Raw genomic sequence first — 15,503 nt, forward strand, 5'->3', positions numbered from 1 at the left:
TAGAGATAAAAAAATTTATTTTAAAAGCATCGTTGAATAGTACGCGGCACCGCCACCAGAGGAACTTAGCGAGAACTAACTTCTCGAATTTAAAAAACCGCACAGACTAGGATAAAAGACGTAACATTGAAAGATTTTTCAGTTGTGTTCTAATGAAATAATTTTTTGAAGTGGGCCTTTAGGGCTTCAAGAAGCATAACATTTTTTTTTAGATATTTACCGAATGAATGAAATATATTTTAAAATATCATTTCTTACCTTGACCTTGATTACATTTCATTCACGTTTGTCTAAGAACTCGATGATGCTCCGTTTACGTTCTCTAGACTGCCTAAACATGATCCGTTTACATTCAACGAACATTCTGCTCGTACTTGTCGAAGAACTTATCTATATTTTTATTTATGTTTCTTTAACATTTATTTAACGCTTCCTTTACGTTCCATGTTCCAATTTTCGCTTTTTATGGGTTTTATTTACGTTTCTGTTACTCCCTCTTCACACTTTCTTTACACTTCAATTAACGCTTTATTGACACTCGTTCTACGTTTTATTTTCATCAGAATATGCATGAAAAATTTTTTGCCGTATTTTATATTAGGATTCTTCACCGAATAACACGTCTAATTATTATTAACAGTATCTTTCTCGTTGTTCTTATTTATAATATAAATATAATATTTTAAGTTACAAATGACTTGTGTTAAGCTATAGTTCACATCCGTACTAAATGAATTAATTAATATATTTATATACATATATAGCAGGTTATCTTACAAACAATATTTTTGTCTTTAAACAATATTTAAGTGGTTCTGGGCGATGCTTCGCAACTGCAAATCGGAAGAACTCGATTTGAGATTGGATGCTAATCATGCTAATGGATGCTACTTTGTCCAAATAAGAATTTTTTAGGAATTTGATAAATAATCTAGGGAGTGAGAAAAAGGGAGTTTCACATTCTATTTTGATATTATTTTACATTTTTAACCTAATGGTTCGTATCCGTACTATATCCAGATATGAATTCTTCAATTAATTACAATTAACCGAATGACTCACAAACCCTTTCAATTACACTTAAAAATTCTTCATACGAAATACAAACGTTTTTGAATAATAAGTAATAATAAGTAATAAGTAAATAATAAGGAATAAGTAATTCTTTCAATCGGAATGTGTCTTGTTTGGTCAAATACATTCGAATGCTTACATCTATGTGTATATCTACATGAAACCTTAATATTTGTTCTATTATGGATAAGCCCATACGTTATACACACACACACACGCACACACACGCGCGCGCGCGCACGCACGTGCACACACACACGCACGCGCACCACACACACACGCACGCACGCACACAATATATATATATATATATATATATCATCGGCATATATCCATATGGTTGATTCGCGATGCACGTGGTCTCCTGTGGCCTGTGGTTTCCCGTGATTGTGACTTGCAGTGACTTGTGATACCTATATTTTCCAAATAAAATGTCGGCAGAAAACGAAAAAGACGTGAAGCTGTTTCAAACGATTGGTCTGAGTGAGCAAAAGGCCAAGGAAACTTTAAAAAATGCTAACATCACGAAGAATCTCAAATTAGCTATAAATGAGGTAAAGACTCGCCGGTGAATCGACAATCTCGTTATGATTGGATGTTAGAGCTTTCTGTTTCCAAAATTAATTATAATATTTATAATATCCGTTTCTACCAATGTAGTTTTTTGAAAAAATTCAATTAATTCTTCATCCTTTTTTAGTTCTAAAAATTATTTTAAAAAATGAAGTAAGCTGAATCGAGATTAAAGTTAATCTATACTGAGAAACGAAGATAAGAAATATAATTATGTATATATCATGTTGCAATTCACTAGATTGTTGCATCATTTTTTCTTTGATATATACATTTAATAATATATATTTTGTGTAATATTATATTTATAATTATTGAATTGTATCTTTTATTTATTTAGACTCAGCTGATCAATATAAAATTAATTGTAATCTCGGTTGAATTAACTATTTATCTTCTTCTAAGTTTATCTTCTTCCAAGAAATTAATTTTGTATTGATGAAAGATCTTATTGGCAAGATATTATTAGGATTTGTTTAATTAGGATTTATATTTTGTAAAATTAATATTTTTGTAAAGATAATTAAATATAGAGCTAGGTATTTCTCAAAATACTGAACTCTATTCTCAAAATTAAAGTATTTCTTCAAGGGAACCATACAAAATATTAAATTCTGATTTTAATGAAACTTTGTATACATATAGGTTACATAAAAGAATGAATTTAGAAAATATTAGTTGCGATGAAGAGAGAAAGATGATTTGAAGGGGTGAAATCATCCCTTATAAGGTAACGCAAGTTTTAGCTTCTTTTCATCGTATCTTAAAAACTATTCGAGATATCAAAAAATGTTTTATACAAAACTTTTATGATTTAATTACTTGTTCATCCACGTTAATAATATTTTTTTTAAATTTTTGTATTAAAAATTGTTTATTAAAAATATTGACATAAATGAATAGAGATAATGTTGTTATAAAGCTTTTGTATAAAACATTTTATATCTTGAATAGTTTCGAGAACAAACTGGAAACTGCTTTACTACATAAGAGGTGATTTCACTCTTCAAATCATTTTTCCATCACAACAGACATTTTTTAAATTCATCTTTTTATGTAACCTATATGTATATAAAATTTCATTAAAATCAGAATTTATCACTTCATATGATTCCCTTGTAAGATATGTATAATCAGTACGTTTTTGTGATTTATTAGAAATATTGCATCACTATTCTTTGTTTATACATAGCTTACAATTACATTGTACATTTCGCGTAATATGTTTAAATGATTTCGGCTTTTATTCATTTAATGGTAAGTGTATATCATTAAAATTGACTTCTATTTAGAATTTATATTTAATTCTTATAGGCAGCTAAACATGGAGCTATTACTCAAGATACTGGCGTATTGCTATACCATCTAACTTCCAAAATTAAAAATCAGATCATAGATAAAATTCCATTTATTACTAATTATATAGTCGAGAAGAAATTAGATAGTGTACAGAGGATTGATGCTGCACTGGCTCATCTATTGACTAATGTGAGTAATATTGATATAGCTAAGTTTGAGGAATCTTGTGGTATAGGAGTAGTAGTTTTACCTGAACAAATAGAAGAAGAAGTCGAGAATATTATAAAAGCACACAAAGATGCAATATTGGAAAAAAGGTAAATAAGATTTTATCTTGAGTATGCAAAATATAAAAACTTTACAATAAGTTATTTTATAGTAAGTAATTAATTACAATTTATTTGTTATTTGAATAGATATCGCTTTAATTCTGGTCCATTGATGCAACAAGTACGTAATATTTTGAAATGGGCAGATGGTAAAGCGATAAAGAATGAATTTGATGTCCAACTTCTTGATCTATTAGGTCCAAAAGTTGATGCTGATCTTGCATCAATATCTAAACAAGTGAAACCAAAGGACAAGCAGACGAAAGCGAAAAAGCTGGAAGATGCAAAGGAAGGTGAGCTATATATCACTTTTTAAAAATATTTTAGATATCTAAGTTCAACGATAGATTAATAAATTATGTTTATTAAGCTAAATGCCAATATGAGCACAATTATGTGAGACATACGAAGGATTTAATTTTTAATTTTCAGAACAGGAGTCACTGAATAGTGAGAAGGGAGGCGGCCAAACTATAAGCGAACTCATGAAGACTAAAATTCAATTTCATAAACCTGGAGAAAATTATAAAACCGATGGATATATTCTAACACCAAATACACATTATCTGCTGCAAAAACATTTGAAAGCAACTGATGGCAAAGTGATAACGAGATTCCCACCAGAACCCAATGGAATTTTGCATATTGGACATGCAAAAGCTATCAATATCAATTTCGGGTATGTATATTCTTTGATTTTAAAAATAAAATATATAGTAAAAAAGATGACTCTTATAGATATGCTGCTGCTTACGATGGCATATGCTATTTACGATATGACGATACAAATCCTGAAAAAGAAGAGGAGAAATTTTTTGTCGGTATACGGGAAATGGTGGAATGGCTCGGTTATAAACCAGCTGCGATTACACATTCATCGGATTACTTCCAGCAACTGCATGACTGGGCCATAGAGCTTATAAAGAAAGACTTAGCTTACGTTTGTCATCAATCCAGTGAAGAAATGAAAGGTTTCAATCCTCCACCGAGTCCTTGGCGCGATAGACCAGTCGAGGAGAGCTTACAACTATTTAATGTAATGAAAAATTTTTCTGAACATATTGTTCCCTTCAATTTTTTTGTTACTATATATGCATTTGTCTATTTTATTTGTTAAAAAAGTAGGATATGAAGGATGGTTTGTTGGAAGAAGGAGAAGCGACCTTACGTATGAAAGTGATTTTAGAGGAAGGTAAACAAGATCCTGTGGCATACAGAATAAAATATTCGCCACATCATCGAACTGGTGACAAATGGTGCATCTATCCTACATACGATTACACCCATTGTTTGTGCGATAGCATCGAAAATATCACTCATTCTCTCTGTACAAAGGAATTCCAATCACGGAGATCATCTTATTATTGGCTTTGCAATTCCTTGAACATTTATTGTCCTGTACAATGGGAATATGGCCGATTGAACGTCAATTATACTGTAGTTTCCAAAAGGAAAATTGCCAAATTAATACAAGAAGGAATAGTGTCTGATTGGGATGATCCCAGGTATAATGTAATATTACTTTTATGAGATTATCTAATGTCTTACTAATCTTTCATCATTCTTTTTTTTTTTTATAGATTATTTACGTTGACTGCGCTACGTAGACGTGGATTTCCACCCGAAGCTATAAACAATTTTTGCGCTCAAATGGGTGTAACTGGTGCACAAGCAACTGTTGATCCTGCAGCATTGGAAGCAGCTGTTAGGGATGTTCTGAATCTTACTACTCCCCGACATATGGTAGTTCTAGAGTCTATCAAATTGACTATTAAAAATTTTCCTCAAGAAAAAGCTATAAAGCTCACTGCACCCAATTTTCCTAACGAGCCAGAGAGAGGACATCATGAAATTACATTTGATGAAATTGTATATATTGAAGCCACGGATTTCAAAGAAGTAATGTATATGTCTATCTCTTTCTAAATATTTCGCAGTTATTTATCAATATTTTATTTATTAATACTTTTTTATTTATCAATATTTACAGATTGAAGAGAAAGGTTTTAGGCGCTTGACACCAAAACAATCTGTAGGTTTAAAGCATACAGGTACCATAATAACGTTTGAAAGTATGGAGAAGGATGCCAGTGGTAATATTACGAATATAATTGTTAGACAAGATCCTGTCTCAGAAAAGAATAAACCGAAAGCATTTATACATTGGGTGTCCGATCCAGTATTGACATCTATTAGATTATACGAGCGTTTGTAAGTAATATTTTTTCCAAATTATTAATTAATGTGAAAGTTTCTTTATTCTGTAATGTGATTGAAATATCTTTAATTCTCGCTCCTCTCCTTTCCCCTCCTCAGATTTAAGCACAAAAATCCGGAAGATGTACATGAGGTGCCGCATGGATTTTTGAGTGATATTAATCCATCCAGCAAAAAAGAAATTGTAGCGTACATGGACAACAGTCTAGCTGAAACAGCAAAAGTGTATGACAAGTTTCAATTTGAACGTATAGGCTTTTTCTCTGTTGATCCTGATACCAAACTTAAGAAGGTAAGCATAAAAGCATTAGTACACATATATATTACATTAACATTCTCTTTTATTTCAGCTTGTTTTTAATCGTATTGTAACATTGAAAGAAGATACAGGAAAGGTGTAAATATATATTTCAATACTATCATAAAAAATATCTGTACTACTATTTTTACTACTGTTAAGATCTGACTTTTGTAAAAGCATAAAGTGTAAGAAAATCAATCAATCGGAGTCTTTTATTTTATCATGGAAAGAACGGAAATAAAGGACTTGATTGATTCATTTTCTTATGCATTATATGTTATGCGTTATGCAAGACTCTGTCCTCTCGTTCTGATACGCTTTTTTTTATATTGAGACAAAATGCGTGCTGTCTAACGGAAAAAGCGGATCCATATATAAGATCTATGATTATATATGTAATATATTATTTTCAAAATTTTTATAATATATCATGTGTCGATACATCTTTTTTACTATATTATATTTTTATGTCATGTATAACTTGCTACATTAAATTTTGCTAGTATTTTGATTTTGTGATAGTTACATTTTCATAAAGAATAAAGAATAAATCTATTAAAAGGGTTACAGTGTAATTTTCTGCCTCTATTAATTCATCAAACAAGATTCGTAGGTGGGAACCATGTATTTAATATTTATGAAAGCATCTTCGCCACCATATCTTTCTAAGATTTCAAGTGTCTCCTCTATAATGTCAGCAGCGTTCTCTCCTCTTTGCTGAGAATAATCGATACCTTCACCAAGGTTTACTGAAATTATATTTTAATATATTTTATTTCCAATTGTATACGAATATAGGAAATCTTAAAATATGAGTAAATTACCATTTCTGTCTTTAAGTAAATTTGGAATAGGCAAGATTTGCCTAAAATATGGAACTAAAGCTTCACCAACGCAATCGGCTGATCGCACTAAACGTTGAAGTGTTTTCATCGTGGTGCAAATTATCTCGGGCATTCTTGTATTTAAAGCGTCTAACAAATTTTTTTTAATTACAGTATATTTTTTCTACGTTAAATTGGATTGTAGAACTTACTTTTAATAGGAATAATCAATTGAGGAACAACGGGCAATATCTTTGGTCCACCATGTTCTAACATATCTGATATTCCTTGCTCTGCCAGAAATTTGTATGGTTGTTCCGTTTCCGTTAATCCATCGAAAAACATTGGCAAATAATGATGGAAATCTAAATCTTCTATGTCCACTTTCCAATTAATTTTCTGATCGTAACCGTTGTTCTCCAAAGAGATAGGGAGTAAACCACGCTTGTAAAATTTCCTGAAAGTCGATGGTTTCGGTAGACGAGGTTTATATAGTCTACATCGCGGCGGTTTCGCGACGATCGTGTTTTCCTGTGATCAAAAATTGACTTATTACATGTACGGTATTACTGTGCACTATATTTATCTCGATCATAGTGAAAATTCCATCCTATATTTCAATATCATCATTTTCTTAGATCCAATTATAACTTGATCGGCAGAATCACTTAAATTACTTAAAATAATATCTCTAATATACAATTCGTTGTTCTTAATATTTTTTCGATATATTAAATATAATTCTATTAATTGGATAATTTTATTCGTATTTTTTAATAAAATAGATCAAGTTAATCGGAGTTGATGGAAATGTCTCTTAACAACGTTATTACCTGCAATGCCTGAATAGTGAAGGCAGGTACTACTCGTGGCTTTCTCTTTTTGTATCGCGGTATATCTTTCCGAACTTCTGTCCAAAATTCTTTTTCATTCACCATCCCGATGCCCGATATCTTTTTTTCAATCCTAAGTTCAAATTATACATTGAACATTTTGTTCAAATATTGTACATATGAAATTATATGCGAAGATGTAGGTAGGATTATAGGAAACGGATTTAGATCAAACAATATTGTCTCCTAGCAACAAAATTTCTATTGACATCTATTTCATGATATAAGATATGATGCAAGTAGACACATATCTACTTGCATCATGGATATAAAAAAACATGACATCTATTCCATGATCTATTCAAAATATTCATATCGTAGATACAAAGTCACTTTATAAAAGTACATAATATCCTTATATATGTTTATACAAAAATCAAATATAAATTAAATATTTTATGCATAAGTGACATGATCATAAGAATTAATAATAAAATGAAAGAATATCTTTTTTTTATCAAAGTGAATTATTTCTTTTTGTCAGTAAATGTAAAATATTAATATTAGATTTGCAATAATGGACGCGGTTGTATTCGTGGAAGTCGTTTTCTAGAATGCAATGGTTTGTGAAATTGTGGATCATCAAATAAAAGTTCCTTTTTGCATGGTTCATCTTTGTCTGCCGTATTTAATTATTAAGGAAAATAACTCTGCTATATGTGTGCACGTACGGATGTAGATGTGTGTATTCAGTTACGTGTGTCATCTATTTTTTTATGACAAATATAACAGTTAACGTTTCATATATAAAGTAATGAAAAGGATATTTGTGAAGCAGCTTGAATATTCCTGTGCCTAGTGGAACTGGAATACCCATTATAATTGATTCCGATACGCCGCTTATAACATCTTTTTGTCCATAATAAGCTGCATCAAATAAATGATCTGCAGTCTTCTCAAACTGTAAATAAATAATTGGTTTGCCAAAAGAATTTCCAATTCTTCTTAATACTCAAATTTAAAAATGAAGACAATAGGCTCAATTAATAAAGTAATATAAAAAATTAGGCAAATGAGAGTTCGGTGCAGTACTTAATGTACAATCATTAATTCTATGTATATATAAATTATATTTTTGACTTGCTGTATACTTGTATTACGAGCCAAAAACGGAACTCTCATTTGCTTAATTTCCTACATTATTTTAATTTCGAGAGTCCCCCCTCCCTTCTCTTAATCAGTATTTCTTATCAATTTAATAATTCTATTGGGTTGTCCGGAAAGTTCGAGCCGATTTTTAGTAGGTGGTGTAAAGACAGGTCTGAATATATCAGAACGATTGAAAACAAATGACATGCGTACATATCGTAAAAGACGGTACTTCAGGCATACTTGGAAAAAATTTGGTTGGGATACATTAATTTTTGTCAGTTTTATACGCCTTTGAATATGGAAGAAAACAAAGTGCATTTTAGGCATTTAATGCTTTTCTTTTACCGGAAAGGCAAAAATGTCACACAAGCGGCAAACAAGATATGCGCTGTTTATGGCGAAGATGCTGTAGCTGAAAGAACTGTGCGGAAATGGTTTGCTAGGTTTAAAGCTGATGACCTTGAAGATCAAGAACGCCTAGGCCTTCCATCACAGATGAAGATCAGATTAAAACACTGATCGAGAATAACCCACGCTATACGATACGTAAATTAGCAAAAATGTTGAATATGTCAAAATTCACCTTCCACGAGCATTTTGTGAAGCTGGCTACATTAACTGTTTTGATGTATGGATTCCCCATACATTCCCACGATTTAACGGAGAAAAATTTGATGGATCGCATTTCCATTTGCGACTTGCTCTATAAACGCAACGAGGAGACACCATTTTTGAAGCAAGTAGTAACGGGGGATCCATAAAAATGAATCATTTACAATAATGTTGAGCGAAAAAGATCTTGGGGAAAGCGGAATGAACTACCTTTAGCCACCCCAAAAGCCGGTCTTCATCCAAAGAAGGTCATGCTCTGTGTCTGGTGGGATTGGAAAGAGATCCTATTATGAGCTTTTACCAAACAACGAGACGATAAATTCAGAAAAGTATTGTTCCCAATTAGATGAATTGAAGACAGCAATTGAATAAAAACGTCCAGAAATCAGCGAATCAGAAGGGCGTCGTGTTTCATCAGGACAATGCGGCCTCACGTGTCTTTGACAACTTCAATCTTTGACAACTCGACAAAAGTTGTTGGAACTCGGTTGGGATATTCTACCCTATCCACCATATTCACCAGACCTCGCGCCCTCTGATTTCAACCTATTTCAATCATTACAAAATTCTCTTAATGGAAAAAGCTTCAACTCTTTGGTCGAGGTAAAAAATCACTTAGAAAAGTTTTCCGCTGAAAAACCTGGAAGAGAGATTCTGGAAGGACGGAATTTTCAAGTTGCCTAAAAGATGGAGAAAGGTTGTAGAACAGAATGGCACCTATATAATTTAATAAATGTATATTAAAATTTAAATCTTCTGCGTTTCAATTTTCCTTCAAAATCGGTACGAACTTTCCGGATAACCCAATATATTGTATTATAAAAAAAGCACGTAAAAGAATGAAACAATGAAAAATGGAATATCTCACCGATGCCAAGTTTAAAACCGATTCTTTCATTTTTGCCAAACCTTGTCTCGTGATACCAAGTACTTCTCCTCTACTAGTCATTAAATCTGCCAAGAGCATTAAATGTCGACAATCAATACTGATACCGTGATTTTCCATTACCGACTTAATTTCTGACATGATAGTTGTTCTCGCTGCTTCTATTCCGAGTGTTTTGAAAACCTAAAATAAAACATGATTATAAATATGTTTTACTCACTATCTCATGATTTCTTTCAACTCACTTCTATTGTATTATTCGACTTTGTCTTCTCACCGAGGATGCCACGTGTTGCCATAACTTCTCTAAAATTATCACCTTCGACAAATAATGTAAATTTCGATTTATTACCAAGGTTTTCATTATGTACAACTACTCTATTGATCGATGGTAAACCCTACAAAAAAAAATAAATAAATAAAAGCGGACATTAAATTTCTAAAACTTATAAAAATTTACATTTTATAAAAATTATCTCATTACACATTTTTACCTTTATTATAACATTTGGAATGGCCTCTGTCAATTGACGAAATGGAAAATTTGAATCTTTATCTTTACTTCGATTTGGTCGAATAATAATAACTGAGTCGGTCACCTTTTCTACATTCTTTGAAGTTAATTTTAATTTTGAAGTGCAGAGTCTAGAAAATCATAAATTATTTGTTATCTTTCAAAAAGTATAATGGCAGCAAATTACTTAAATTTAAAGTATAATTAAAACTCGTGTTTTTTTTTTCATTGTACTATATTAAGTTTTGACATTGAATGAAAGAAATCAAGTGAAGTTTTGTTCTTGCGAGATACATATGTTGAAATAAATTAATAGTTGCAATGAAAAAACGAGAATCTTAAGCTTTCAAACATACTTACTTATAGCATACAGAATTAACATCAACTTCTAATTTCAACATTTTAATTCTATCGATATCTAATTTTATTATAAGGAAATGATCATCAGATAAATATATTTCCTCGATATATTCAGATACATCCCCCAGGGTCGTCTTCTCAATTCTTGCCTTCACTTGCTCGGCAAACTCGGAACTCGTATCATTGATCTGCAAAATAAAGAATTAGTTGGTTAAAACCGTATTTGATTAAATACGCAAGTGTCCAGAGTTAATTATTCACCAATGTCGCTGTTATGATAGGAGTACTGATCTTGGGACTCGCATTAATAATTTCTTTAATACGGGGAACTCCTTGAGTAATGTTCATAGCAGCTACACCAGCAAAATGGAATGTTTTGAGTGTCATCTGAGTCCCTGGCTCACCGATACTTTGAGCGGCGAGCGCACCTACAGCAGTGCCTGGTTCTATCTTAGCTCTCATGTACTTCTCTTTGCACGTGTGAATAAATTCTACTAATTGTGAGACGGTAAAACGTTCAAGTTGCGAAGTCACCGATGAATTCGATATAACGTTCTGCCGATAAAACGCTATTTTTCGCGCCACTTTCAATTTCAGAAACGAACTGCAAAAAACAACGATTAATTTGTTTAAAACTGCGCTACAGAAGTTCGCCATATATCATATATTTAGCATATTTTGTCTTACGTCAATTCATCTTTGAATTCCTCACTCAGGCACTCATACTCCTCAGAGCGTAGCATTTCCTTTGTGGCATTAATTACGCTAGCGTAATCTAAAGGCTCTTCGGTAATATAAGGCATTTTCGCCCTCACGTGCTCGTACACTCTTTCATAATCCACGGGACAGTCTTTACCTGTAGAAAAATATGTATTATTCTATTTACACAAAAATACACAATAATATATCACATACCCTCCATGTATGTAGGATCCAATCCATCACCGCCATATGTAGTCTGTATCATATCGCGCATAGAATTGCGTACTGTCATGTCGTAATGGATACACAAATCTTCTAAACTTTTAATTAATCGTCTCTGCATGTATCCAGTCTCCGCAGTTTTTACAGCAGTATCTGTGAGACCCTCTCGACCGCCCATCGCATGAAAATAGAATTCCTTGGACACTAATCCAGAATAAAATGAATTTTCCACAAATCCTTTAGCATCTGGCTTCTTTGAGCGTGTCAAGACATGAGGTAACGCACGATTCTCAAATCCATCTGGTACTCTACATCCATTGATAGCTTGTTGACCTACGCAAGCTGAAGAGAGAAGTTGTATTAAATAGTATCAGAATTAAGAATAATAATATATTTATTATTATTATTACTTGAACGTACCAATCATTTGAGAGATGTTGATGAAACTACCCTTACTTCCACAGAGTGCCATAGTTAGGGGAATGTTAGTAGGATGCAGTTCTCTCAAACACGCTTTACCAACGTCATCACGGATCACTGAAAGTTCGTTTAATATTCTCGTTTCCAGTGTTTCCTCTTCTGAACATCCAGGTTGACAGACAAGATGACCCTGTTCCATTAACTGAATGTATTCGTTACACGTAGAATAACTAAATAAACAAAAAAAAAATTGGAATTAGTTATTTATATGAGGCAGCCTCAAATTTAAACTTGGAATTATTCTTACTGAGTGTTTAATATTTTTTCCTTGGCTCGAAGAAGGCCTTGACTAGGTATAAGATCACCGATACCAAGAGAAATTCCTCTTTCAAAATTGAAATGATTCGTTATTCTGGTTAAACGCCACATAGCTGCGGTTGCAACATCTTCACCCCAATCACGCAGCAAAATGTAAAATATATTTTGTTTTGATCCTGAGCCTAATACAGATTTATCCATTGTTCCTGCTAGAAGCTCGGAATTACGAATAATAATATCTGTGGATTTAATTTGATTATTTAAGAACGTTTTGTCATTAAATGTTAACGACACGATTACAATGTACAACTTACAAGAGTCATTGATACAAAATTCTTTTCCATTGGTATATGTCTTGCCCTTTGCCTTTAGATTTGCTTTGACAGGACATTCCTTATTCGGTCGTATAATGAGACTAAATATTTGTTTGCCGGTCCACAATCTCGCCGGTTTTATGATTGCAGGCGGAGGAAGAGTTACTTTCGTAGAAGCATCCGAGCCAGCTAAAAGGCAAAGAGCTAATCTAACTTGTTCTAGCTGGAGAAATGTATCCTTTTGAGTTAAGAGATAAGCACCGGTGATAAAATCTTGAGTTGCTGCTATCAATAAGTCACCATTGCGAGGTGTAACTAGATTAGATTTATTCTATAAACACAAAACAAAATATTTCAGTATATTTATACGCAATTTAATAATTCTATAAAAGTATATTAATCAGTCATTTACCGCTAACAAAACTAATGCTTCGGCTCTGGCTTCTTCAGTTTGCGGTAAGTGAAGATTCATCTCGTCGCCGTCAAAATCTATTAATGTATATTAAATCAAATAAGGGTTAAATAAAACCGATGATAATCTTAATTTCTAATAACATTAATGTGTAATAAAAAAATTTTTTTTAACAGTTTTAGCTGTTTTTAATGTATTTTTTTTGAAAACTGAACATAAATTTGTTATTCAAATTTGATTATTACAATTTTGAGAAAAATGATATTAAAGAGACAAAAAAACACAATTTTTAAGGTTTTCATAAATGATAGTAAATAAAAAAGTAATATAAAATTGACAAAATAGAATGAACATTATAAGATGATATTCTGTGATATTCTGTTTTATCCAGAATTAATCTTGCTACTATTGTCAACCTTCATTGCTTTTTAATTTAGTATCAGGCAATCGTGTTATGTAAAAGCACTCTACATACAATAAAATATTAAGAATAAAATGTCTTTTCTATGTACATAGAAAAAGAGCTATTTTTAAATTGTTATATCTCAAAAATGGACAATCAAAATCAAACAAAATGTTTTAAAGTTAAAAATTGATACATTTGTATGGCATTAACAAAATTTAGAAAAAAAATTTACTACTGATGTTATAATGTCATAAAAATCCTTAAAAACATCATTTTCGGCAATTTTTCTAAAAAATATGATATACTATAAAATGTGATGGAGAAATTTGATAAATGGAATTGTTCTATTTAAAAATCGACGGAAAACAATTATGTTCGTTCGAACAATGTTCCTAAAATATCAATTTGCAGACTAATATAATATTTATATGTAAATTTTAAATATAATTGCAATAATTTATGTGCGCGCGTATGTATATGGGAAGGAGGGAGGGAGGGGGGAGAGGGAGAGAGAGAAAGAGAGAACATATTAAACATATCAACGTGTATAGACAATAAGTTGTCTAAACTGACCTGCATTGTAAGGTGCACAGACACATTCGTTGAATCTGAACGTTCGATGCTCTAATACCTTGGTTCTATGTGTCATAATACTTAATTTGTGCAAAGATGGTTGCCGATTGAACAGCACTAAGTCATCGTCTTTGAGATGCCTCTCAACAATGTCGCCATACTGCAAAAAAAAACAATGATATATTAAACAATGTTATATTAATTACATAAAAATCTTGATATTTTAAAATGATGTCAATATATATAAATTACCTGTAAATCTTGGGCGGCTTTATTCCGATCACCATATCCAAGATATCGCCTATTTTGCGAATTCTTATATTGTATGTAATTTGCTCCAGGATGTGTGTCTGGACCATTTCTTACTAATTTTCGCATTAATTCCATGTTTGATGGAATAACCCTTTCAGGATACGTTAAAGTCTTTGCAACATGTATAGGTACACCAACCTACGTAGATTCAATATTATTAGATACAAATCGCAGCAGGCTGACTTAAATTTCACTAGACTTACTTGTTCTATTCTGAGATTCGGATCAGGCGAAATGACTGTGCGAGAAGTAAAATCAACACGTTTACCAGACAAATTACCTCGGAAACGACCTTGTTTCCCTTTCAATCTTTGCACTATACCTCTACCAGACTTTTTAGGCTAAAAGTATCAATATGTAAATTATTAGAGAAAAGAATATACAGATCTTTAGATGTTTGTTGAGAAGAGCTTACTTGCATATGTAGAGGTATTCCGGACATTTCGCTATTAATGTAAAGACCACAATGCAGTTGAAGAAAATCCCAATGTTCCATGTACGTATTTATATTAACACCTTTTTGCCTGCGAATGACGTCATTGATAAGAGCTATTTCTGACAATTTCATTGTCAGATAATCTTCATTTGTACCAGCCTTTAGATCAGATAAAATACTAGGTCTAATACAAATTGGTGGCACAGGGATCCTTCTCAATACTAAATCTACTGGAGCTGCACATTCAGGATTCATTAACAAGAAGAAGATATCACCCGTTGGAATTCTATTGAAAAGTTCTTGCACCTTAAAGAATACTATAAATTATATACTATAAATTATACTATAAATTATATAAATTATAAGAAAAAAGAAAATTCAGAGATTAAATGTTTATAACATTATAATTTCTTT

The 15,503-nt window shown here is 31.8% G+C and overlaps 3 protein-coding genes across 4 annotated transcripts in view; 1 reads left to right on the forward strand and 2 right to left on the reverse strand.

Annotated features, from left to right (window-relative positions):
- Nucleotides 1–1,431: 1,431 nt before the first annotated feature.
- LOC108685871 (probable glutamine--tRNA ligase) lies at nucleotides 1,432–6,365 on the forward strand. 2 transcript variants are annotated; one of them, XM_018190879.1, is made up of 10 exons: nucleotides 1,432–1,628; nucleotides 2,962–3,263; nucleotides 3,363–3,568; nucleotides 3,708–3,954; nucleotides 4,014–4,311; nucleotides 4,401–4,780; nucleotides 4,856–5,174; nucleotides 5,266–5,486; nucleotides 5,592–5,784; nucleotides 5,843–6,365. In XM_018190879.1, the coding sequence occupies exons 1-10, from the start codon at nucleotides 1,506–1,508 to the stop codon at nucleotides 5,891–5,893; spliced, it is 2,340 nt and encodes a 779-aa protein (XP_018046368.1). In that variant the 5' UTR covers nucleotides 1,432–1,505; the 3' UTR covers nucleotides 5,894–6,365. The 2 variants fall into 2 exon arrangements, with proteins under 2 accessions (XP_018046368.1, XP_018046369.1); XM_018190880.1 differs by lacking the exons at nucleotides 5,592–5,784; nucleotides 5,843–6,365 and having other exon boundaries at nucleotides 4,856–5,179; nucleotides 5,266–5,359.
- LOC108685873 (parkin coregulated gene protein homolog) lies at nucleotides 6,362–7,749 on the reverse strand. Its single transcript, XM_018190882.1, has 4 exons — nucleotides 7,451–7,749; nucleotides 6,830–7,148; nucleotides 6,618–6,767; nucleotides 6,362–6,542 (listed from the first exon to the last, which is right to left on the reverse strand). Exons 1-4 carry the CDS (start codon nucleotides 7,553–7,555, stop codon nucleotides 6,382–6,384), a joined length of 735 nt encoding a protein of 244 aa, XP_018046371.1. The 5' UTR covers nucleotides 7,556–7,749; the 3' UTR covers nucleotides 6,362–6,381.
- Nucleotides 7,750–7,994: 245 nt separating this feature from the next.
- LOC108685874 (DNA-directed RNA polymerase III subunit RPC1) overlaps nucleotides 7,995–15,503 on the reverse strand; it is an 11,288-nt gene continuing 3,779 nt past the window's right edge. Inside the window, exons 6-22 of the mRNA XM_018190883.1 lie at nucleotides 15,069–15,395; nucleotides 14,857–14,994; nucleotides 14,594–14,791; nucleotides 14,342–14,501; nucleotides 13,363–13,439; nucleotides 12,951–13,281; nucleotides 12,626–12,875; nucleotides 12,319–12,548; nucleotides 11,890–12,240; nucleotides 11,662–11,830; nucleotides 11,236–11,578; nucleotides 10,975–11,162; nucleotides 10,595–10,745; nucleotides 10,346–10,498; nucleotides 10,083–10,283; nucleotides 8,278–8,411; nucleotides 7,995–8,134 (exon numbers count right to left, since the gene is read on the reverse strand). Coding sequence (XP_018046372.1) covers nucleotides 8,014–8,134; nucleotides 8,278–8,411; nucleotides 10,083–10,283; nucleotides 10,346–10,498; nucleotides 10,595–10,745; nucleotides 10,975–11,162; nucleotides 11,236–11,578; nucleotides 11,662–11,830; nucleotides 11,890–12,240; nucleotides 12,319–12,548; nucleotides 12,626–12,875; nucleotides 12,951–13,281; nucleotides 13,363–13,439; nucleotides 14,342–14,501; nucleotides 14,594–14,791; nucleotides 14,857–14,994; nucleotides 15,069–15,395 — 3,522 coding nt within the window. The 3' untranslated portion in view covers nucleotides 7,995–8,013. The remainder of the gene's footprint in view (nucleotides 8,135–8,277; nucleotides 8,412–10,082; nucleotides 10,284–10,345; nucleotides 10,499–10,594; nucleotides 10,746–10,974; nucleotides 11,163–11,235; nucleotides 11,579–11,661; nucleotides 11,831–11,889; nucleotides 12,241–12,318; nucleotides 12,549–12,625; nucleotides 12,876–12,950; nucleotides 13,282–13,362; nucleotides 13,440–14,341; nucleotides 14,502–14,593; nucleotides 14,792–14,856; nucleotides 14,995–15,068; nucleotides 15,396–15,503) is intronic.

This window comes from Atta colombica, unplaced genomic scaffold (assembly GCF_001594045.1).
Source record: "Atta colombica isolate Treedump-2 unplaced genomic scaffold, Acol1.0 scaffold161, whole genome shotgun sequence".
In the NCBI taxonomy this organism is placed as follows: Eukaryota; Metazoa; Arthropoda; class Insecta; order Hymenoptera; family Formicidae; genus Atta; species Atta colombica.

Bases quoted from the DNA above. Each gene is read 5' to 3' on its own strand.
- LOC108685871 (XM_018190879.1), top strand. From the start codon at position 1,506: ATGTCGGCAGAAAACGAAAAAGACGTGAAGCTGTTTCAAACGATTGGT. The intron at 5,175-5,265 runs GTAATGTATATG...CAATATTTACAG, and splicing joins AAGCCACGGATTTCAAAGAA to ATTGAAGAGAAAGGTTTTAG. The intron at 5,785-5,842 runs GTAAGCATAAAA...CTTTTATTTCAG, and splicing joins CTGATACCAAACTTAAGAAG to CTTGTTTTTAATCGTATTGT.
- LOC108685873 (XM_018190882.1), bottom strand. From the start codon at position 7,555: ATGGTGAATGAAAAAGAATTTTGGACAGAAGTTCGGAAAGATATACCG. The intron at 7,149-7,450 runs GTAATAACGTTG...TTTTGATCACAG, and splicing joins TCACTATTCAGGCATTGCAG to GAAAACACGATCGTCGCGAA. The intron at 6,543-6,617 runs GTAATTTACTCA...ATATAATTTCAG, and splicing joins TTTACTTAAAGACAGAAATG to TAAACCTTGGTGAAGGTATC.